At 49.5% G+C, this 22,783-nt stretch overlaps 2 protein-coding genes across 4 annotated transcripts in view; both read left to right on the top strand.

Moving 5' to 3' along the window:
- The window catches only part of LOC144587188 (uncharacterized), a 15,619-nt gene extending 10,449 nt beyond the window's left edge, over positions 1 to 5,170 (top strand). For both annotated transcript variants that reach the window (XM_078386885.1, XM_078386886.1), the window contains exons 8-9: positions 300 to 1,798; positions 3,496 to 5,170. In XM_078386885.1, coding sequence (XP_078243011.1) covers positions 300 to 1,798; positions 3,496 to 3,889 — 1,893 coding nt within the window. In that variant the 3' untranslated portion in view covers positions 3,890 to 5,170. The remainder of the gene's footprint in view (positions 1 to 299; positions 1,799 to 3,495) is intronic.
- Positions 5,171 to 10,159: 4,989 nt separating this feature from the next.
- Positions 10,160 to 21,930, top strand: LOC144587195 (uncharacterized). 2 transcript variants are annotated; one of them, XM_078386932.1, is made up of 7 exons: positions 10,160 to 10,325; positions 11,970 to 12,684; positions 14,459 to 14,585; positions 15,853 to 15,938; positions 16,135 to 16,270; positions 18,592 to 18,684; positions 19,412 to 21,930. In XM_078386932.1, exons 2-7 carry the CDS (start codon positions 12,145 to 12,147, stop codon positions 20,836 to 20,838), a joined length of 2,409 nt encoding a protein of 802 aa, XP_078243058.1. In that variant the 5' UTR covers positions 10,160 to 10,325; positions 11,970 to 12,144; the 3' UTR covers positions 20,839 to 21,930. The 2 variants fall into 2 exon arrangements, with proteins under 2 accessions (XP_078243058.1, XP_078243059.1); XM_078386933.1 differs by lacking the exon at positions 10,160 to 10,325 and having other exon boundaries at positions 10,351 to 12,684.
- Positions 21,931 to 22,783: the final 853 nt, after the last annotated feature.

The following is a 22,783-nucleotide window of genomic DNA, read 5'->3' as shown; positions in this document are numbered from 1 at the left end:
GAGATGAGTCATTTGTGTGGGTTTACAAGCAATCAGCCTGACAGGAGTTTCAAAAAGATGTGCCTGAAAACATACACAAACCACCAAAAAAACACAGACCAATAACCCCATGATTGTTTTTCCTACGGTGTCAGTAGGATTTGTTGCAAAGGTGAGAGAGGGTGTCAGATTTTTGAAGTGTCCTCTGATTGAGACAGCTTGGCTTAGGATTGATTTTTGGTGCATTTGAAATTGTACGTGACCTTTTAGACGTTGACTGGTGATTCCATCTCTCTCTCTCTCTCTCTCTCCTTCCATAGAAAGTGCACCCAGAGAAGTTGGGAGCATCCGAGAATTCAGGAAAGGGGAAAAAAAGAGGCTTTTTTGAAGAACTGCTGGACGAGGATGACGATCCCCCTTCGATCAAAATCCTGAAGCAGCAGCAGCAGCAGGCGGTCCTGGAGAGGTGGGGGTCGGGGAAGGAAGCCATTACCCAGAAGATCCTCGACCGGAAGATTATGGACTTCATTGTGGAGGAGACGCTGCCCCTCGAGACGGTCGACCGGCCCTCCTTTGTGGGCCTCGTCCGCCTGGGCCTCCCCAAATGTCTCACCATCATGTGCTCGGAGACTCTGAGAGACAGCATCGAGAAGAGATCCTTCAGCATGCGGGAGAGGCTCGTGAAGCGGATGGGCCCCGTGGCTTACATCGCCACCACCGCCGATTGCTGGACCGACGGCAGGAAGAGTTTCTTAGGGGTGACGGCCCACTGGATCAGCCCCACCACCCTGGAGCGTGAGTTTGGGGCCTTGGCCTGCAAGCGCCTCAGAGGCCCCCACACGTACGAGGTCTTGGCGGGAGCGCTGCATGACGTGTACGCACAGTACAAGATCCGCCACAAGGTCGTGTGCACCACCACGGACAACGGGTCCAACTTTGTGAAGGCCTTCCGGGTTTTTGAGGCCAAAGAAGAGTCAGAGGCTGCTGACGCCAGTGCAAGCGAGGAGGAGGAGGAAGAGGAGGAGGAGGAGGAGGAGAATGGAGACCCCAACAAGGAGGAGGAAGAGGCGGAGGTGAAGTTCGTCCCAATCTCTGAGATTCTGGACGGAGGCGACCGGGATCGGGAAGGTGCTGCAGACGCAAAGGAGTTGAGCTTGCCACCGCACCGGAGGTGCGCCAGCCACACCCTCAACCTGGTGGCCACCCAGGACGTGGAAGCCATGTTGGCCGAGGCGTCCAAGGACAGCCCTCTGGGGCCTTTCAAGAAACACTTCTGCTCCTTGATGGGGAAGTGCGGCGAGCTGTGGGCCACGCTGGATCGCTCCAAGCCGATGGCGGAGAGCATCCACGAGCAGTGCGGGATGTACCTGAAGATCCCCGTGAAGACCCGGTGGACCACCGTCTTCGAGGCGCTGAAGCAGCTGAGCGACCTGCTCTCCGCCGTTCCCCTCAAGGTGGACATCATCACGGACCAGTGCTCCTTGGAGAGGGTCACCCCGGCCGAGAGCCTCATCCTGGAAGAGTACACGGAAATCATGGGGCCCCTCGCCCAGTCACTGGAGATCCTGCAGGGGGAGAATGGGATGTACATGGGGTACCTGCTGCCGACGCTGTACAACCTGGACCGCAAGCTGCAAGGGCTGGAGAATAAGCCGGGCCGGTTCACCCATGGCCTCCCGCTCCTCCAGGGCCTGCGGCAAGCCCTGCGGAGGCGGTTCGACCACATCTGGGAGGACAGGGGGCTCCTGCTCGCGGCCTGCCTGCATCCTCGCTTCAAGGTGGATTGGCTGGAGTCGGCGCCAAACGCGCAGACGAGCAAGTAAGCCAACCCGGAGAAGCCTCTTGGTCCCGGGTGGTGGAGGGCGCGGGGGATTCCCACCTTTCCAGCTGATCTAGAGGCCCCCCTGGGATTTTTGTGTGGTGGGAGAGGTTATTCCCCCCTTCCAGACCCAGAAGGAAGTCCTTCCACCGCACAAAATGAATCTCTCCTGGGGAGTAACCCCCCGATAGAGGCTGGCGCATCCTGATCCAGCTGCCTTTTAGGGGATTCCAGCGGAGACGTGTGGGATTTTTAGAGTGCGTGGACTACAGCCCCCATAAACCGGCAGGAGCTGCTGGATAACTCGGCAGATTAGGTCTCTGGCTGTGAAGCCAAAGGTTTGGGGTTCAGTTCTCCATTGGGTGTCTTTCACATGGACTCGACTTGATGGATCCATAAGGTTCCTCCTTCCAGTTCTGCCATTCTAAGAAAATTATTATTATACAGTGGTGCCTCACTAAGCAATGTTAATCTGTTCCGGAAAAAACGTTGCTAAGCGATTTCATCGCTAAGAGAAATAAAAAAGCCCATAGAAATGCATTAAAATACGATTAATGCATTCCTATGGGCTAAAAACTCACCTGTAAGCGAAGATCCTCCATAGGGGCGGCCATTTTCGGTGCCTCTTAAGCGAGGAAACATAGTGCGCGTCCATTTTGTTTACCCGGTGCCCATTTTGAAACCGCTGATCAGCTGCACGAAAATGGGCGCTTTGCGATGATTGTTTCCCCGCGATCATCGCAAAGTGAAAAAAAAACATAGGGGCCATCACAAAACAATCGCAAAAGCGATCGCAAAACCCCCGCTGTTAAGCAATTTCATCGCTCAACGAAGTGATCGCTAAGCGAGGCACCACTGTATTATAATTCCTCTAGTTTTTGCTAGATCTGTAATCCCTGGTTGCTCCCGCACAGTTTAGCAGCCCTCGTTTCCATTTCTCTTCTCCTCAAGAAAAAAAAATATATATATAGCTGCTGCAATTGGAATTCATGAGCTTAAGAACTTGGAAAAAAACTGTCAGGACTTTGGTTTCTCAACTAAAACTACCAGATGTGGGTCGACGGTGGATTTCTGCAGATGTCTGGGGTCTGTAGTCCATGAACTCTGAAACCCACACGTACCAGCTGACATGGACATCCCCCTTAACACATCTGAGTGGTTGTCCTGTGGATGAGGGCATGACTTCCTTTAGTGCTATTCTGGCGAGGGGGAGAGGTAGGTGTTAGAGTCTAGACAGACCCTGACATGAGAGATCGAGAATATGAAGGAAATATTATAAGGATGTCCCTCTCAAGGGATTTTCCTTTGCTGGAGAGAGGTTGGGTGGCCACCTGAGAGCAGATTTCCTTCTGTCATTTATTGCACTGGTTCTTAACCTTGGGTTACTCAGGAGTTTTGGACTGCAACTCCCAGAAAACTTCACCACCAACTGTGCTGGCTGAGGTTTCTGGGAGTTGCAGTTCAAGAACATCCGAGTAACAAAGGTTAAGAACCACTGATTTATTGCACTTATTTGCCGCCCATCTAGACATTGTCTACTCTACGTTTCTAGACCTCTCCAGAGGACATTCTCCGAATCCCTCCTAGGCTCTCAAGTATCCATGCAAGCTGGGGATAACATGCCGTGGGCCCAGTCGAGCCCAACGTCATTGTGCCTTTGGTTACTCTTGTGTAAAGCCACCCGTTTCCCTTCGCAGGTCCATGATGGAAGCCCTGTTGAAGGCCGAAATCCAGAGCGCGGCCAGTGAGGATGGCGCAGAACCTTCCGAGAGAGACCGGGAAGGGAGTCGTGCGGAGGAGGACTTTTTTAGCATCCAGACCCGGAGCGCCAAGTTGGCCGGGGAAGGGGCGGAGGAGGACGAGGAGGTGGCCCGATACCTGAAGTCCCCTGTCCGGGAGGTCTCGTCGTTACACGCTTTCCCACGGGTGATGCGGAGCTTCCTCCGGCACAACACGCCCATGCCTTCCAGCGCCGCCGTGGAGTACCTCTTCAGCACGGTGGGCCACGTCATGACGGTGAAGAGACCCTCATTGTCCGACGAGCTCTTTGAGCAACTTGTGCTCCTGAGGCAGAACCGACCAGTGTTTTAAAGGGTGCTGGGGGAAAAAATATGCGCTGGATTATGGAGAAAGCCAGAGAGTTCCAGAAAAACATCTACTTCTGCTTCATTGACTATGCAAAAGCCTTTGACTGTGTGGACCACAACAAATTATGGCAAGTCCTTAAATAAATGGGAGTGCCTCACCACCTTATCTGTCTCCTGAGAAATCTATACGTGGGACAGGAAGCAACAGTTAGAACTGGATATGGAACAACTGAGTGGTTCAAAATTGGGAAAGGAGTACGAAAAGGTTGTATATTGTCCCCCTGCTTATTTAATTTATATGCAGAATACATCATGCGGAAGGCTGGACTGGAGGAATCCCAAGCCGGAATCAAGATTGCCGGAAGAAATATCAACAGCCTCCCATATGCAGATGACACCACTCTGATGGCAGAAAGTGAGGAGGAATTAAAGAACCTTGTAATGAGGGTGAAAGAGGAGAGTGCAAAAAACGGTCTGAAGCTCAACATCAGAAAAACTAAGATCATGGCCACTGGTCCCATCACCTCCTGGGAAATAGAAGGGGAAGATATGGAGGCAGTGACAATTTTTACCTTCTTGGGCTCCATGATCACTGCAGATGGAAAAAGCAGCCCCGAAATTAAAAGACGCCTGCTTCTTGGGAGGAAAGCGATGACAAACCTTGACAGCATCCTAAAAAGCAGAGACCTCACCTTGCCAACGAAAGTCTGCATAGTCAAAGCTATGGTCTTTCCAGTCGTGATGTATGGAAGTGAGAGCTGGACCATAAAGAAAGCTGACCGCCGAAGAATTGATGCCTTTGAATTGTGGTGCTGGAGGAGACTCTTGAGATTCCCCTGGACTGCAAGGAGAACAAACCGATCCATTCTAAAGGAAATCAAGCCTGAGTGCTCACTGGAAGGACAGATCCTGAAGCTGAGGCTCCAGTACTTTGGCCATCTCATGAGAAGAGAGGACTCCCTGGAAAAGACCCTGATGTTGGGAAAATGTGAGGGCAAGAGGAGAAGGGGGCGACAGAGGCCGAGATGGTCGGACAGTGTCACCGAAGCGACCAACATGAAATTGACACAACTACGGGAAGCAGTGGAAGATAGGAGGGCCTGGCGTGCTCTGGTCCATGGGGTCACGAAGAGTCGGACACGACTAAACAAAACGAAACCGGGGGGAAAACAGCATTTTAAGAGGGTTTTCCCTTCACAGGTTTTAAAGACATTCTCGGGGCGGAAGGCAGGGGCCAGGCATATACGGTTCTATTATTAATCCTATGGATAAATATGTTATTCTACTCCCTGCGTCTGCCTTTTTAAAATTTCTAACACGGACTCAGAGGCGTTGTGTATCCCAGGGCAGTTCTAATTTAGAGGCCAGGCAGTTTCTGTCTCTGTCTCTCTTTTTTTAAAGGAGAAAAAGGAACAACTTTAAGAAATAATTTTCAGAAAGGTCGCTGGCTCTGTTTTCAGCAACGACAAAAACAAAGCCACGGTGGCCTCTTTAAGACCAACACGTTGATCTCGTCATTTATTTTACTTTTGAAGGATTATTGTCCCTTCCTTGGGATGCACGGGACACGGTAGCTGGATTTGGTTCACATACAGGGTGTCTCTGGTGTCAGGATGAGAGACCAAGTTGGAAGGACAATGGTATGTTCTCTCGTTCCTAGTTGTTAACATACAGTTGCTCTTCCACTGATGACTTTGAGGGAGTTGGTCCATCTCGTATTGGGGTCTTCCTCTTTTCCTTCTCCTTTTCCTTCTCCTTTTCCCAGCATGAAGGTCTTTGCCAGAGAATCCTGCCTTGTCAAGATGTACCCCAAAGCAGGACAGTCCCAGTTTTGTTATTTTTTCCCTCCAGAGTCCTTGATTTTATTGAGGACCGTCTGGTTTGTCTTTCTTGCAAACCCCGGTATTCTAGATACAGTGGTGCCTCGCATAGCGATCACTCCGTTTAGCGAAGAAATCGCTTTGCGACAATGTTTTTGCGATTGCAAAAGTGATCGCTTTGCGATGGTCCCTATAGAGAAATTTCGCTTTGCAATGATTGCAGGGAAGCGATTATTGCAATGTCCCTGTTTTTGGCCAGCTGATCGGCGGTTTCAAAATGGCCACTGGGTAAACAAAATGGCCACCCGCTGGTTTCTATGAAGGATTCCTCGCTTTAGAGGCTTTGAAAATGACAGTGCTATGGAGGGTCTTCGCTTAAAGGTGAGTTTTAAGCCCATAGGAACACATTAATTGCATTTTAATGCGTTTCTATGGGCTTTTTAATATCGCTTAGTGATGTTATTGCTTAGCAATGATTTTTTCTGCACGCATTAACATCGCTAAGCGAGGCACCACTGTATATAAATTAAAGTGTGAGTTCAATTCTATTTGGACTACGCTTCCTGGAATTCTCAAATAGATTAATCGAAATGGATGGTATAAAAGCTGAAGAAAATTAAAAAGTTGTGCACCACAAATAAAATTTCTTTTTTAATTTGAGAAAAGAAGTTGTACCTTTATGAATAGTAAGGGATATTTTTTAAAAAAAAAATTGATTGTAATTCTCAATTAGAGTTAACGTCTCTTTTTTTTTCTTCCACCCCCCTGCCTCTATTTATGACACAACACAGTCCAATAAGCTGGTCATTCCTACACTGGGAATGGCCCTATGTACTGGTTTGACTGGTGAAAATGGAAGAGGACTGGACTTCATTTCACTTTTTGGAAGAATCTGGCAAAAGGATTTCATATTTGGGATAGAAACAAGTGAAAGCTCTAAAAAAAAACACAACCACAACACCTGACTGTAGGAGAAAACAAAATGAATATTTATTCTCACTCCTGTAATCGGCACATAAAGATTGTGGTCGTTATTAAGACTGAACTAAATATTGTTGGAGGGCTTATCTACCCCCTCACATCCCTCCACCCACCCCCCAAAAATGGACTTGAGAAATACTGGCTGGTTTTCGGGACCCTTCAGAGAGCTTCCAAAGGGAAGGTGGGGCTTCGTAACTTATTTATCTCTCCATTTCATTTCTCTGCTACTTTTCTTCTCAGAATCGGGACCCGAGGAGGCTTACAGGACAAATTAAAAGCTGTGAATGGATTTAAAGACACCGTGAAATGGCAAAACATGAGAACAGAGTGAAGCAGGGTGACGGGATTAAAATCCGGTTACAATTAAAAACTCCTTAAAATTCAGCAAAAATGGTCATGCTCGAAAACTCGAAACAACGCAAAACAGCCGATCCACAAAGGCTTATCAATGAGGCGACGGGGTCTTCTGTCTTTCAGGGGGGGTTGGCTTCTTCACCATCCTAATTTTGAACAGAAGACCTCACAGGAACGGAGTGAGGTGCTGAGGGCATCATCATTCCCAGAGCCGTGCATGGGGAGGATGCTCATTTTCTGCCCTGGGTGGGGTGGGGGCTCCCTTGGTGGGATGGTCTGCTCCTCTTCCTCACTCCCTGAGCCAATCGGAGATAAGTCCTTTTTAGATCATTACACAGGGTGCACACGTACATCAAAAAGCAACATTTTGACATCTAGGAACACAAGCAGGAATTGAGAAAACAGGAAGGGGGGGTTTCTCTGTCCAATGCAGAAAATAAACTTCACGATGGCAAAAAAAACAAAACCAAATTCCCTTATTCTGGAACTTCCGTCATCCCTTATGGATATTCCTTTATCCATGCATTTGGATAAGACCTGTGTTTCTCTGCAGATCTACAGGCAGAATGGCAACAGGAAAAGCAAGGTAAAAACCACTCCGTGCTTCAAAGGCAGTGGCGAACAGACCGAGTTTTCACTTGGTGCGGGAAGGAGGGGAGGGTGGGTGCCAATCAAGCCTGCAGGAGGAGGGCCTTCCCGAGTGGAGGGGCCACCACGGAGAAAGCCCTGCCCCGTTCTTTCCCTGCATGGGATGTTGTTGTTTTGACTTATCTATACCACTCCGTGTCACTTAAAAGCTCTCTCTGGGCGGATTGCAATTTTCATGATACAAGGACACGCGTTGCCACTTGCAGTGCATGATGGGCACTCAATTGACCGTCCTCAGGAGGATGGGAGGTGGAGTCCGCCTCGAGCTGGCACCCTGAGCCCGTTGGGATCGAACTCCCGTCCTGAGCAGAGTCTTCACTTCAGGACTGCACTTCAACCTCGGTGCCACGGGGTGGGGAGGGGGACACACACTAAAGAAGAGTCCCAACCCAGGAGATCTTAGTCACAAATATATGGATTTCCACCCCCCCCAGGTCTCTTCTGCTGCCCCCCCTTTAAATGGCAACTGGGGCTCTTTTTGCTGGCCTTTCAAGGAGCAGGATTTAGCCTCTTAGTAAGAGACTCGGATGATTTGAAATAACTTATATTTATTTATTTAAAGTGTTTTTACCCCGCCTTTCTCCTGGAAAAGGACTCAAGGTGACTTACGAACCACACGAAAGATATTATTTGGAGCGGAAAACCCTGAGTCTAAAAAAGCGTGATTTTAACATCATTCAAAGGCCATAAGTAGATGCTGTCTAGTAGGGCAGGGGTAAAAATCAAATAAATCAAATAAATAAAATCATTCAAGCACAGAACAAGGAGGAGAAAGAGGCAGCTGTTGTCCGGTTTAAAGGCCAATATTCATAGTACAAGTATTGGTTTATTTAAAATATTTGTATCCTGCTTTTCTCCTTTAAAAAAGGACCCAACTTGTTGGGTTTCTCCTTTGCAACCCAGAGCGAGATCTTTCTCAGGATTCCTTTTGGAATAGTTTTTAATTGTTTGCTTTTTCCAGGTCCGAAAAAGGATGAGATTTTGGAGGTCTGGCTAGTGTGCGTATGTGTGTGTTTTCCTCTTTCTCTTTCTTTCTTGCTTGCTTCCATTGTTCCTTTCTTTTCCTTCCTTCCTTCCTTCCTTCCTTCCTTCCTTCCTTCCTTCTTTTATTTCTTTCTTATTTTCTTTCCTTCTTTTCCATTTTTTGCTTCCTTCAGTCCATACCTTTCTTCCTTTCCTTCCTCCCACCCTTTCTCTCTTTCGGGACCAAAACCTCACTGGTCTTTTAAATAAAACAAGTTTATTGATTACAGATGTTTTGATTATCATTCATAAGTACAGTGGCGCCTCGCTTAACGAGTGCACCGTACAACGACGAATCTGCATAGCGATCCCCTTTTCGGGATCGCTAATGCGGAGGCATACCGATCGTTCCAATGGGCAAAACTCGCATAGTGACGATCGGTAAGCGTTTCACTTACCGATCTTCGCTTTGCAATGCCCGCGGATCAGCTGTTCGGCGGTTCTAAAATGGCTGCCGGATGCCCGAAATGGCCGCGCGCAGCGTTTTTGCACCCTCCCCTCGCTTACCGAGGATGCGAAAATGGCTGCCGCTATGGAGGAAACTTTGCTGAATGGTAAGTTTAGGGCCCATTGGAATGCATTAAACTATGTTTAATGCGTTCCAATAGGTTTTTATGTTCCGTTCAGCGATGTTTTCACATAGCGAGGGTTACTCTGGAGCAGATTAACCTCGCTATGCGAGGCACCACTGTATCTTCTTCAGGTGTCTCAATCATCAATAACAATCTTCTATTTGATCTTACAGTTACTATTCACTCTTCTGACTAATCGCACCTCAGATCTCCCAAAATACCACACTCTCATCTCTCTCTTGACTCTGACTTTGCCTCTTTATTAAATCTCTCTCGGCTCCGCCTCTCAGCAACATTAGCCTGCAACATGAATACGCATGGCTACTGTACTGCAGCCAAAACTGTGCTCATGACCTGGGGTTCAATCCCAGGTAGCGGCTCAAGGTTGACTCAGCCTTCCATCCTTCCGAGGTCGGTAAAATGAGTACCAAGCTCGCTGGGGGGGCAATGTGTAGCCTGTATAATTAACTTGTAAACCTCCCAGAGAGTGCTTGAAGTGCTATGGGGCGGTATATAAGCAGCACACACTTTTTAACATAACAAGGGTGAGTGCTACCCTTGCCTTCCTTCCTTCCTTCCTTCCTTCCTTCGCCTTTTTCCTGCCACCCCTCTGGCTGCAAGGCTACTCTGGGCGGCTTGCAACACAATAAAACAACCACAAAATTTCCTATGGGGGGCAGGAGGGTGGGGTGGGAGAGGGAGAGGGAGAGAGAGAAATATTCCTCTCTAGGGTTAAAAGGATAGAGTCCGGATGCCTGGAAAGGACCTGGGGTGGGGGAAAGGGAGGGGGGGGGGAAAGGAGAAAAAGAATTAAAAGGCTGGTTTCCTGTCCCTCCTCCTCCTCCTCCGCCTGGCCTTTCCTGCCTCTCGCCCCCCCCTCCCCGGCCAGCCCCCCACCACCACCACCGCATCCCTTCCTATCAGCCCCCAACAAAGAGGCCTCCTTGCAAAGAGGGGGGAATCTCCTCCCCCCCCAAAAAAATTCGGGGGGTCTCCCTTTTGAGTCCCTCTCCTTCTCTCCCTCCTTCCAGGAATCCATCTGGTGAGTGTGTGTGCAAAAAAATGGGGGGGCATTTTCTGGGTGCAAAGGGGGGGGAGAAAGGGGGGTCCCAGGTGAAGGCGCCCCCCCTCCCGAGAAAGGCAGCTGGAGATTTAAAAAAGAGAGAGAGAGAGAATAGGTGGTTGGATCTTGGCATAGGATTTGTAGAAGGGGGGGCAATGGCTTCTTTTCTTTTTAAAAGCACTGAAACGTCAAAATAAATATCAGATATTTAAACTTCAGAGAACGGGGCCAGCCTTTGAGCAACACGGGTCTCTTCATCAGGTCTCCTCTTTGAGGGGGGGCAGGGGAGGTGGGGGAGGAGAAAAAAGGAGCATGCCACTTCAAAAGGGCAAGATGATGTAAAAAATATGTAGATTTTCTGTGTGTGTGTTTGTGTGTGTGTGTGTGTGTCCTCATCATCACGTCGTGCAGTGTTGGCCAGGGGAAGGCGGCCGTGATTATTTTGCCATGAACGGGGTGGGGAGAGGGGAAAATTAAAAAGGAGAGGTTCTGGTGATGTTTTGTGCCAAATCCCCCCCCAAAAAAAACAAGCACAGGTAAAGCCATTTTTAAAAAAGAGCATCAAAAAACAATGAGCAAGGTTTTCAGTGCTGCAGGTCTCTACGTCAGGGTGCAGGCAGGGGGATGGGAGGGGAGTGAGGGGTGGGAGAAAGGGAAAAGTCTCTCCCCCCCAAAAAAATAAGCATGGCCAGGGTGATTTTTAATAACTCTTCCTGTTCCAACTGAATGTCAAGGCGAGTTTCAACCTGCGGGACTCAAAGGCTTACCAGGGAAGGGACGGAGAGCTGTTATGGCTGGGAGGTGGCGAACCTTATCAAATGAGAGAGAGAGAGAGAGAGAGAGAGAAGGCTGTATGATGTTTAAAAAGAAAATAAAAAAATAGAAGCCCACTGTCTTGGACTGATTCCAAACTAGGCCAGTCCAGATTGGTTTATTTTGAGAGAAGATTTCATGGGTTTGATGCTTAATTCACATGAATTAATAAGTCACATGGGAAGAGGACATGAACACATCCCAGGGCAGCTGCTTTTCAGAAAAAAAAGAAGGGGCTTTCTGAATGAATCTGTGCACTGATTCTTGCAAAATCCTTCCTAGTCAAGTAATATTCAGAATAAATGAAAAAAAAAGCCTAACAAACCTTGATTTCTGTTGAGTCCATTTAAACCCGTGTCTATATTTTTTATGTCAGTTCTCTCGGGATCCTTGCGCTGTCATTTTTCTTCTCCGGAATATTCATGCTCAGATCGTGTGCAAAGTATCTCGATAAATCAAAAAGGATTTGAGACAGGTCGCCGTTCTGGAGAAGAAAAATGGCAGCACAAGAAGCCGGAGAGAGAAGATTGAGATAAAATTTATACATATGTTTAAAACCCATTTTGGTGGACTCAATAGAAGCCAAGCTTTCTTAGGCCACCATCCGATGTAAAATATGGTGTTGCGTCTGCTCTAATTATTTCCAGCTATTTTTCCTTACTAACTAACCAAGGATGAGGAATATTATCCATGGATCTGGAAGGATGTACGTTTGTAGCTCTCGTTAAGGGGTCAGTGGGTGTAGGGAAAGACTTGATAGCGGGGAACGGTTAAGGCTGGCGCCATCCTAAAGATGCTTCTTTGTCTCAGCCGGTGGCGAACGAGATGAAGGCTTGAGCATCCGCCTCGCGGCAGGAGGCGTGAAGACCCACGTCCTCCGAGTCTTCGTTCTCCGTTCCCGGCAGAAATTCTCTCCGGGCTCATCTTCCTCCTCGGTGGTGGTGGTGGTGGGTCCCGCTTCGCCTTCCGAAGGACGGTGAGAAAGATGTGGTCTCCCCCTCGCCCCAAACCGAGCCAGCCTTCGCCCCAGGGAGGAAAAAGGACCCCGAACAAGGAGATCCTGCGGGTCCTTTTAGAGGCGGAGCCACAGCAGAGAACCAAGATGGAAGAGATGGATCCGGCCGACCCAGAGGCCGGAAAAGATCCCCGTTTCTCCTGGACCGGGAGCGGCAGAGAGTCATGGGAAGGGAGGGTGAAGGCCACCTTGGAGGAGGGGGAGGTCCCGAGCGTGGACACCTCGCGCCAGCGCTTCCGGGGTTTCTGCTACCAGGAGGCCGAGGGGCCTCGAGAGGCTTGCGGCCGCCTCCACGGGCTTTGCGTCCAGTGGCTCAAGCCGGAGAAGCACAGCAAAAGCCAGATCCTCGACCTGGTGGTCTTGGAGCAGTTCCTGGCCGTCCTGCCCCCGGAGATGGAGGGCTGGGTCCGAGGGTGCGCGCCCGAGACGAGTTCCCAGGCGGTGGCGCTGGCCGAGGGCTTCCTCCTGAGCCGGGCCGGAGGCGAGGAGGAGAAGAAGGGAGAAGAGCCGGTGAGTGAACAGGCGTTGCCTTTCTTTCTTTCTTTCTTTCTTTCTTTCTTTCTTTCTTTCTTTCTTTCTTTCTTTCTTTCTTTCTTTCTTTCTTTCTTTCTTTCTTCCTTCCTTCCTTCCTTCCTTCCTTCCTTCCTTCTTTCCTTCCTTCCTTCCTTCCTTCCTTCCTTCCTTCCTTCCTTCCTTCCTTCCTTCCTGGTTGTCGCCCCTGGCCTCCGATGGGTCACGTGTGGGTGCGGAGGACGGTTCCATGACCCTTGTTCTGGAGGACAGCGGTGGGGGGGGGGATATGCCATTTCTGCCGGGGGACGGTGTTCCCAACAAGATGAGACAAACTCTCGGGAGGAATCAAACACATCTGCATTCTTTTTTTTTTTTTTGTATTTTTATTTTTTATAAGGGATAACAAAAAGGAAAAGGGAATTGGGATTGATGAGGAAGAGGGGAGACAATAACATACTTTCATCCATTCTGTACCTATTGCCATATCAAGATTTTAAATTATTCTATTTACTCTTTTCTGCCTTCTAGATTCAGTTCTCCTTTCAATATGTACTGTTCACAAGCTGCCTGTTGATTCAGTCCACTTGTTAAATAGATCCCATCTTTCTGCTGCCTTTTGCAGGGTATAGTCCTTCATAACTTCTGATAAAATGTCCATTTCGGCTATTTCCCGTATCTTTTCAATAAGATCTTCTTGTTTCGGTAACATCTGCATTCATTAGTGGAACAGCTGCCTAGTGGGGGGACCCCTGGGCAAAAATCCGGAGATACTTCAAGGGAAGCATGTTTGCCAGGATCTTACCTTGGCTGCTACTATCCAGGCTGTTTAGATTCCCCAGGAAAGCAAGAGACCCTTCGGGTTGCCTCCACCTCATAATTTGCACAAATTGTTTCCCGTGCCGTTTCCAAAGATGAAGCATGCGGGCATGCACACACACACACACAGAGAGAGCAAGCCTGAAAGGACAGGCCGTGCTCCTTTGCGATCAACCTATCCAGTGTCTCTGCTCTTCACTAGTCCATGTACAGGAGTTGAATTTTGTGTGTTTAGGAGGGACACACACACACACACACAAATCAGGGTTTTGCAAAAGCACAGGTTTCTCTCTCTCTCTGTTTGTGTGTTTGTGTTTCTCTCTAATTTCCATGAGTGCCACAGCACTACTCTGGGGGGAGGGAGGGGGATTCACATAAAATGTGCCATCATCACAATATAATACAAGCCATAGCAAGCTGACCACATGCAGATAAAAGTTGGAGGAGCAAGGAAGAAATGAAGGAAAAGATAAAATTCTGACAATAACAATCAAAAGAGCAATCACCGGATGGAAATGTAAAGTTGCCTCCATTCAACCCCGGGTTGGCGGGGAAGTCCTCCCTGAAGAGCCTTCAGTGGCCCCTTAAATGTCACTGGCGGGGGGGGGAAATGGGGGAAACAGGCGAACTGATTAGGCAAGGATGGAGCCGCCCTCAAGAAGGCCATGCCTCTTGTAGATGATCGATTGATGGGCCTTCCCTCGAGGAAAAAGACTGTTGTGCTTTTTTGTCAGGCAGAAGAGGATGAGACGAGCAGGCATTTAGAGGCCCTCAGGATGCGGCCAGGATGGTATAGCCGTGCTTGGAAGGTTGAAGCAGGTTTTTTGGCAGGGGGAAAGAGGGGTGTTTCAAAAGGACTCAGAAGTGTGATTCTTGGACTTTGCTGGTCCCGTTCCTTTCCTGTCCCAATTCCACTTCTCCGCCTGAGCTTTTCTTTCCTGTCTTCCCCTCGCAGGAGCCGTCGTCGGAGGCAAGCAAGGATCTTCCTGACGGGGAGCAGGCTCTGGCGGAGACGGCGCAGGGGCCCCTCTTCGGGGGGTTCGTGCAGGATGGCGAGGATGCCGCCACCTCCGTGGGAAAGGGTGAGAAGGGAGAGCGCCTGTACCCACTGGGTGCGCCTCCTCTATTTTTTGGAATAAATCACGTGCTGCGCCTGCCCGTATGGGAATAAATGGCTCTTGCTGGTCTCTAGGACATTTCGAAAGGAATGGGGTTACAGGATGGTTTAAAAGGTGGAATAAACCCCACCCAGTACATTGTGAAGAAAGAGGCTTTTTAGAAGTCATAGTTCTTTGGGAGGCGCCTTCTATAAAGCCTAATGGGCTGCGAGACTGCCACTCCCAAGAAGCAATGTGACTGCTTCCTATTGTGTGTTTTTTACATTAATAACAGGAAACAAAGGCAAGTGAAATGTAAGAGAGAGAGAGAGAGAGAGAGAGAGAGAGAGAGAGAGAGTGCACATGTGTGTGTGTGTGTGTGTGTGCGCGCGCGCACGCCCAAAAGGAATGGGGAGAACAACGGATTTCTCCCAGAAAACTAAGATGCTAAGTATTACATAAGAACCTCAGAAGAGCCCTGTGCTGGATCAGGCCAAGCGGCCTCTCTAGTCCAGCTCCCTGTATCTCTTGGTGGCCTCACCAGATCCCTCTGGGAGCCCACGAGACCACCAGATCCCTGTCTCCCGACACCATTCCTCTGCATCTGGGATTTGAAGGTCCCTTCCTTCTAAGCCTGGAGATGATCCATCCCCATCATGGCTTGTAACCTGCGATGGACTTTTCCTCCAGGAATCGGTCCGATACCCTTTTAAAGGCATCTAGCTGCCAGGTGCCATGACCACATCCTGTGGCAAGGGGTTCCACAGATTATCAACACGCTGGGTCAAGAAATATTTTCTTTAGTCTGTTCTTACTCTAGCGACACCCCATTGGAATGGATGTCGCCTGATGGTTCTGGTCTCGCGTGAGAGGGAAAAGAGCTTCCCTCTCTCCACTTTATATCCATCCCTTGCAGAATTTTATACGTCTCCATCGTGTACCGACCCCCAAACATCTTTTCTCTTGACTCAAGAGCCCCAAACGCTGTCGGCTTTTCCTCACCAGGGAGGTTCCCGAGCCCAGTTCTTATTTGAGTCGCTCTCTTCTGCCCCCTTTTCCAGTTCCACTGTAAGCAATACTCCAGGTGTGGCCTTACCATCGTTTTGTACAACGGCCTTAGAAGGTTGGCTGTTTTATTTTTCAGTTTCCTTTTTAATGATTCCCTAGCATGGAATTGGCCTTCTTCCCTGTGGCTGCACCCTTTGATCGAGACCTATTAAGAGGTCTTCTTCTTTGTTTTTTTTTCTCCTAGGAGACGGCAGAAGGACCCTCGAGAGTCCATCACGGTCACCCTCGCTTTGTGGAGAAATGGATACTGTTTCTGTGAAGTCAGACCAGGTAGAGGAGGGGATTCGATCTTGTGTCTACTTTCTTAGTCCTGAAGGGGGCACATCATCTTCCTTTTTTTCACCTTCCTTTGGATGCGGCTTGATGGTGGGGCAGGGGAACCTCCAGCCACTTCTCCATTCATTCTCCTTCGGGGACCCTGGCCTTTGCCTTCTAACCCAGAAACCTTTGCTCCTCCGTCTTCCAGGATCTGGAGACCTTTGAGGAGATGGCCGTCCATTTCACCGCCTTGCATGGAGGGGGCCTGGGGGCTTCCCGCTCCAAAGCTGAGCGCGCCGCGGGAGGAAACCAGAGAGGAGAAGGGTGGAGCTGTGGAAGCCTGGGTAAGCCTCTTTCTTCACAACGCGAGAGACCTGCAGGATAAGATCGCCAAAGACTGCCCAGTATCTTGATTCATGCCGCGGGGAGCCAGATGTTTCAGGGGGAAGCATCCTCACCTTCTACAGAGGCATCCACACACCCTTGGAGGTCGGTGGAGTTAATCCACAGCCACAAGGACCAGTATTGGAGGAGGCAGAACCAGGGGAGGGCAGGATGAAGGGTGGCAGCCACAGTACGCCTACAAACAGAGAACCGCATCCATTGAGCAGTGTCATATAAAGCGAGGGTCACACCCTTTGGGGGTTTTCAGACTCTCGAGACAAGAATTTCCTAAGCAGAATCCTGGGGATTCCAGCGCACAGACCCACACCAACAAGACACCTTCTGTTTCCTCACCTGGGGGAAAAGGGGCCTCAGAAGCTCCATGGCCGTGCTTTGTTGTTGTTTAGTTGTTAAGTCATGTCTGACTCTTCATGACCCCGTGGACCAGAGCTCGCCAGGCCCTCCTGTCCTCCACTGCCGAGGGGAAATCTGAAGGGCAAATCCTTCTTATGGGCCCTGTTGCCTGCTTGCATTTTGCCAGATTTCCCATATTGGTTTAAAGCATTTTCGTTTCACTCTGACTGCCCAGCAGAGTTCCTGCAAAGTGATTTACAGTGAATTAAAATGAAGTCGGTTATTTTTTTAATTATAAAAATGCCGATTCAAAATATTTTAAAAGCCCATTAATAATATTCCTTAAAAGCAGATCCATCTGTCAAAGGACTCACACATCGTCACAGAGACCAAAGGTCCTCTGGAATGAGAGTCGTTTTATTCAATTATTTGGAGCACTGTAACCCAGAGGATGTGGTGGCGCTGTCAGTTAAACGACAGAAGCCTCTGTGTGCTGCAAGGTCGGAAGACCAGCCGTCGTAAGATCAAATCCACGCAATTGGACTAAATGTCAAGGGGAACCTTTACCTTTACCTAACCCAGAAAAACAACCTGTAGCTTTGTGAGATCTCAAAACAAACACGGAGCGGCTTACTGTGAGATCACTAGCAAAAGAAAAATAGGTTAGATACCAGCTGCGGCCCTACCTGGACGAGTGGAGTCTCATGACAGTCACACACGCACTGGTAACATCCCGCATAGATTACTGCAATGCGCTTTACGTGGGGCTGCCTTTGAAGACGGTCCGGCGATTGCAACTGGTCCAGAATCGAGCTGCGCGGCTGGTGAGTGGTGCAGCTGCCACAGAACATATCAAGCCAATTCTGTATAAGTTACATTGGCTACCAGTTGCTGCCCGGGCCCAATTCAAAGTGCTTGTTTTGACATATAAAGTCCTAAACGGCTTGGGCCCTGGATACCTGAAGGACCGCCTCCTTCCATATGAACCTACCTGCCAGTTAAGATCTAGCCAAGGGGCCCTTTTGAAAGAGGCGTCCCTCAAGGAGATAAAAGGGAGGGCTTGTAGACAAAGGGCCTTTTCGGCAGCTGCCCCCAGACTATGGAATGCCCTCCTGACTGAGATTCGTCTGGCGCCGACACTGATGACATTTTGGCGCCAGGTCAAAACCTTCCTGTTCCAGAAGGCTTTTAACTGAAATAATATTAGCTGTGGGTCTGATGGCAATTTTATATATATTTTAATTGTATTAGCCGCCCAGAGAACTTTGGGTAGTTTGGGCAGCATATAAATTAAATAAATAAATAAAATAGTTCTTTTAAAAAAAAACGAGCCCCTTGCCTCAACCCATCCGTGAAGCCAGCTACCAAAGATGGACCAGCTTTGAGGGGCCACCCTGAGTAGGTCGGTGGTGGGGCCAACATGTCCTTGACTTTGCTCCTGGTTCATAGAATTAGTTAAACCCAGGGGGAGACGGAAGTTCAGCATGGAGAGCCGGTGCTTCCCTCTCTCAGGACAGGAGTTATCAGAAGGAAGCGCAAGGATGGGAAAATCTAGGGGAGATAAAAGGTTCTTCACTTTGAGCATAATGAGACGGTGGAACTCACAGCTACCAGTTGCACCCGAGCTGCCGATTTTCAAGAGAAAGCCATCGATGGCTCCCCGTCAGGATGATTGCATGGCCTCACAGGTTTTGAGAGCAAAGTGGCCCATGGGGCAGTGACAACCCCCCCACATGTCTTGTTCCTCGTTGCCTATCCTTGCTCACGGGCTCATGGCCATGTGGGTTGGCCTCCTGCTGTCCTCATCCCCCACATGGCTTGACGGAGTCTACAAGAGAACTCAACGCTTCTGAGACGGGGGGCTCCTGAGTATCTCACGGGGTCTGGAAGTCATTTTTTTTTCCTTTTTCTCGCTTTTCTTCTAAAGGGCTCCCGGTTCCCAGACCCAATTTCGTCTCTTGGCAGGAAGAGGGAGAGGATCCGTCCGTGGAGGACTCCGAGGAAAGAGAGAGACTAGAAGGTAAAAAGGACGGTGCTCAGCTCTGGTATGAACTGAAGCCTGTGGCTTCCTTGAGGGAGTCGGTCTGTCTCATATTCAGTCTTCCTCCTCTCTTTCTGCTCCCTTCCCTGTTCCCACCATTGCTGTCTCTTCCAGGGAATCCTCATGAGGTTCCTGGAGGAGAAAAGCCTCAGCTGCCACATTTTTGCCTCCAGAGATAGTTCAGGCTTGATTTGCTCTGGGAACCATGTGCTCCTCTTTTCAGATACAACACATTTCAGATGAATCGGGGGGGGGGGGGGAGTTTTCCACCTGTCCGTTTTCTTCACTGTCCAGCCTTCACGGCCCCACGTGGTGATCGGGAATGCGAGAGGGTGGATCATCTTGGTCTAGCAGAATATGGGCCCCTAAATCTCAACGTTCCACAATCCAGCCATCCCATTCCCTGAGGTTTTCCTGCTTGGCCAGGGAGGGGCTCTCGCCAGTCTGTGGGAGAGGTCCTCTCCGCTCCGTTACCTCATGAACCTTTCCTGTTGGTAATTCCGGGGGACGAATCTCTCCTTCTTACATGTCCGAAACTCTGGGAGGGTCGCCTTGTTCCTTCTGCTTTTCCTCAGAGGCTCTTCGGTAGACCTCAAAGAGTCCATATTATTTTTTCTCCCTCATTCATTAAGCCCGTCAGTCGCCTTTTATCCTCTGGTCCTCACGGCTTATATCTCTTCTCTTCCGATTTCTTTTTCTTCCCCAGTTCTTCAAAGGGAGAACCTGGAAGGCTCCGAAGAGGGGCCGAGGATGGGAACGGAGGAGAAACGAATCGTCTTTGAAGGGATTGATTTCCACGAGATCCCGCTCCCGGAGCCCTATGGCGAAGGGAGCAGAAGGCCCAACGGGGAGAACCATTTGATCTGCTCTCATTGTGGGAAGAGTTTCAGCCAGCAGGTCTACCTGACCAAGCACCAGAGAATCCACCCAGCCGCAAGAACCTACAGGTTCCTGGACTGCAGGAAGCCCTTCGGCCCCGTCTCGGAGGCCGACGCTCCCCTGAGGTTCTACGCGGCGAAAAAGTCCCACGACTGCTCGGCGTGCGGGAAGAGTTTCAGTGACCACAGGAGCCTTAAAAGACACCAGAGGATCCACACGGGAGAAAAACCCTATAAGTGCCCCGAATGCGGGAAAAGCTTCAGCCGCAGCCCGGAACTGAAATCGCATCAAAGAATCCATACCGGGGAGAAGCCCTATAAATGCACCGTCTGTGGGAAGATGTTCAGTCAGAGCTCGAACCTCAGCAAGCACCAGAGGATCCACACGGGGGAGAAACCTTATACCTGTGCAGAATGCGGCAGGAGCTTCAACCACAGCACGCACCTGAAGCGGCACCAGAGGGTTCACACGGGGGAGAGGCCTTACAAGTGCACCGAGTGCGGGAAGAGCTTCAGCCAGAGCATCATCCTGAAACTGCATCAGAAAATCCACACGGGGGAGAAGCCCAACCGGTGCTCCGAGTGCGGCAAGAACTTCAGCAATAGTGGGAATCTGAAAATACATCAAAAGATCCACCGAGGGGAGAAGCCCTTTAAGTGCACCGAGTGCGGGAAGTGCTTCAGCCAAAGCATCATCCTCAAATCGCATCAAAGGATCCACACAGGAGAGAAGCCCTACAAGTGCTCCGAGTGCGGGAAGAGCTTCGGGGACAGCCGGAGCCTAAAAGTCCACGAAAGGATCCACACCAAGGAGAAGCCCTATAAGTGCTCGATGTGTGGGAAGAGCTTCAGCGTGCGGAAAAGCCTCAACGTGCACCAGAGGACTCACACGAAGGAGAAGCCCTACAAGTGCGCCGAGTGCGGAAAGAGCTTCAGCGACAGCCGGATCCTGAAAGTGCACCAAAGGATCCACACGGGGGAGAAACCCTATAAATGTGCCGAGTGCGGGAAGAGCTTCAACCAGAGCCCGCACCTTAAAAGGCACCAAAGAACCCACACGGAGGAGAAACCCTATAAATGCGCCCAGTGCGGGAAGAGCTTCAACCAGAGCACGCACCTCAACGCGCACCTCAAAATCCACATCCGGGGGAACCCCTATAAGTGCTCCGAGTGCGAGAAGAGCTTCCGCCAGGAGAGGCACCTGAAGTCCCACCAAAGGGTCCACGTCAAGGGGGAACCCCCTGAACCCCAGTGATGGGTTGGGATGGTGGAGGAACCTTTTCGTTTGGAACACAACCTCCCCCGATGTCAAAAGAGTATGTGGGTGGGTGGGAGGGTGGGAAATCTCAGAATCATTTAGAGTAGAGTTTATTTGTCTGGAGTGGAGGAGAAACCATCAGCAAGCAGCATGCAGCTGAAGATTGGTGGGTTTTAAAACAATTAACTCCCCCCCAAAAAACTTTACCTTAAAGGGTTTGGAAAAAGAGGCAGAGATTTCCATTTATGTTGGGGTTTTTTCTTCCTACCATGTTTGGGGTTGAACCAGATGGGAAAGAAGGTTTAAGCCTCTTCCACCCGTATACCTTGGTCCTTGGGTCAATGGGAGCTGAAGGCCCTTCACTTTAGAGTTCTTTTTTTAAAGGGGGGGGGGAATATTTAGTTGTTCTTTTTAACTGTGTCGCTTGACTCTGAGTTGCCTTCAGATGGGGAGTCTTCCTGGTCATCTCGGGTGAATACACTTTTCTCTCTGCTGGCAATATCAAGAGTCCAAACAAGGATGGATGCAAAACTACAGCTTCCTTCCTTCCTTCCTTCCTTCCTTCCTTCTATCCATCATCAGCTCCTTCCTTCCTTCTATCCATCAGCTCCTTCCTTCCTTCCTTCCTTCCTTCCTTCCTTCCTTCCTTCCTTCCTTCCTTCCTTCCTTCCTTCCTTCCTTCCTTCCTTCCTTCCTTCCTTCCTTCCTTCCTTCCTTCCTTCCTTCCTCTGTTTGCTACTTCCTTCCTTCTTGAGTAGAGGATATTCTTTTTTAAAGAAAATAATAAATCTGGCCTTCCTGTAAGATTTATCAAACCATGTTTAATTAAACCATGTAACTTTGGCTATTTCTTTGATCCTCTCTTGTAAATGACCTTAGGTCTGGAGGAGTTGGGGGGGAAATAATTTTTTAATGAAAAAAATAGAATACATTTTTAGCAAAACTGTGGTCAGTTAAGTGTAACTGTCCAAACCTTTTCCCCCATCAGAAGCTCTGTGATTCTGGTCATGGTAGCAGGTTATTAACCCTATAAAATTTGGCTGGAACTGTTTACAAATTGTTGTGGCATGAAATACTTTTGTGTCTTCATTATTCCCTCCTGCTACACCCTCAGATATTTCCAGTTCAATGATTTTGGTGTCTTTTGGAGGGGGAAACGTGAGGGGTTTCTGTTGTTGTTTAGTCATTTAGTCGTGTCCAACTCTTCGTGACCCCATGGACCAGAGCACGCCAGGCCCTCCTATCTTCTACTGCCTCCCGGAGTTGTGTCAAATTCATGTTGGTTGCTTCGCGGACACTGTCCAACCATCTCATCCTCGGTCGTCCCCTTCTCCTCTTGCCCTCACATTTTCCCAACATCAAGGTCTTTTCCAAGGAGTCTTCTCTTCTCATGAGATGACCACAGTACTGGAGCCTCAGCTTCAGGATCCGTCCTTCCAGTGAGCACTCAGAGTTTTGATTTCCTTTAGAATTGATAGGTTTGTTCTCCTTGCAGTCCAGGGGACTCTCAAGAGCCTCCTCCAGCACCACAACTCAAGTTGGTCACCCTCACAGGGGTGTTGTGGAGACATGGCATGCAAATCCCGTGGGAGGAAAGGCTGGCTGTAAGCAGAAGAAGGAGCTAAGAGGGGTGTGAGGCTACCAGGCATTTTGGGGGACTGCAAATCCCAGAATCCCCCAGGAATTCCCCAGAGGAGGTGCCCCCCCAATAACCCAAGTCTACACCTCAAGATGTATTTGCCTCCATCGGTGCCGCCTTCATCCTGTTTTTTACTTTCTCCTGAGCTGGCGCTCAAGGAACTCTAATCTCCCTGCCCAGGAGGCTCTATGGAGGGTGCCTCCCACAGAACTACGCCTCCTGGGGAAATGTTGGATCACAGTCGGAGAGCCACACCATCCAGTTCTTGAGTGGGGGAGAAGCAGATTCCCCCTGTGCTTGTCC

This window comes from Pogona vitticeps, chromosome 2 (genome assembly GCF_051106095.1).
Source record: "Pogona vitticeps strain Pit_001003342236 chromosome 2, PviZW2.1, whole genome shotgun sequence".
NCBI classification, from domain to species: domain Eukaryota; kingdom Metazoa; phylum Chordata; class Lepidosauria; order Squamata; family Agamidae; genus Pogona; species Pogona vitticeps.
Note: the sequence above shows the minus strand (reverse complement) of the source record. Positions and strands in the feature narration are given on the sequence as shown.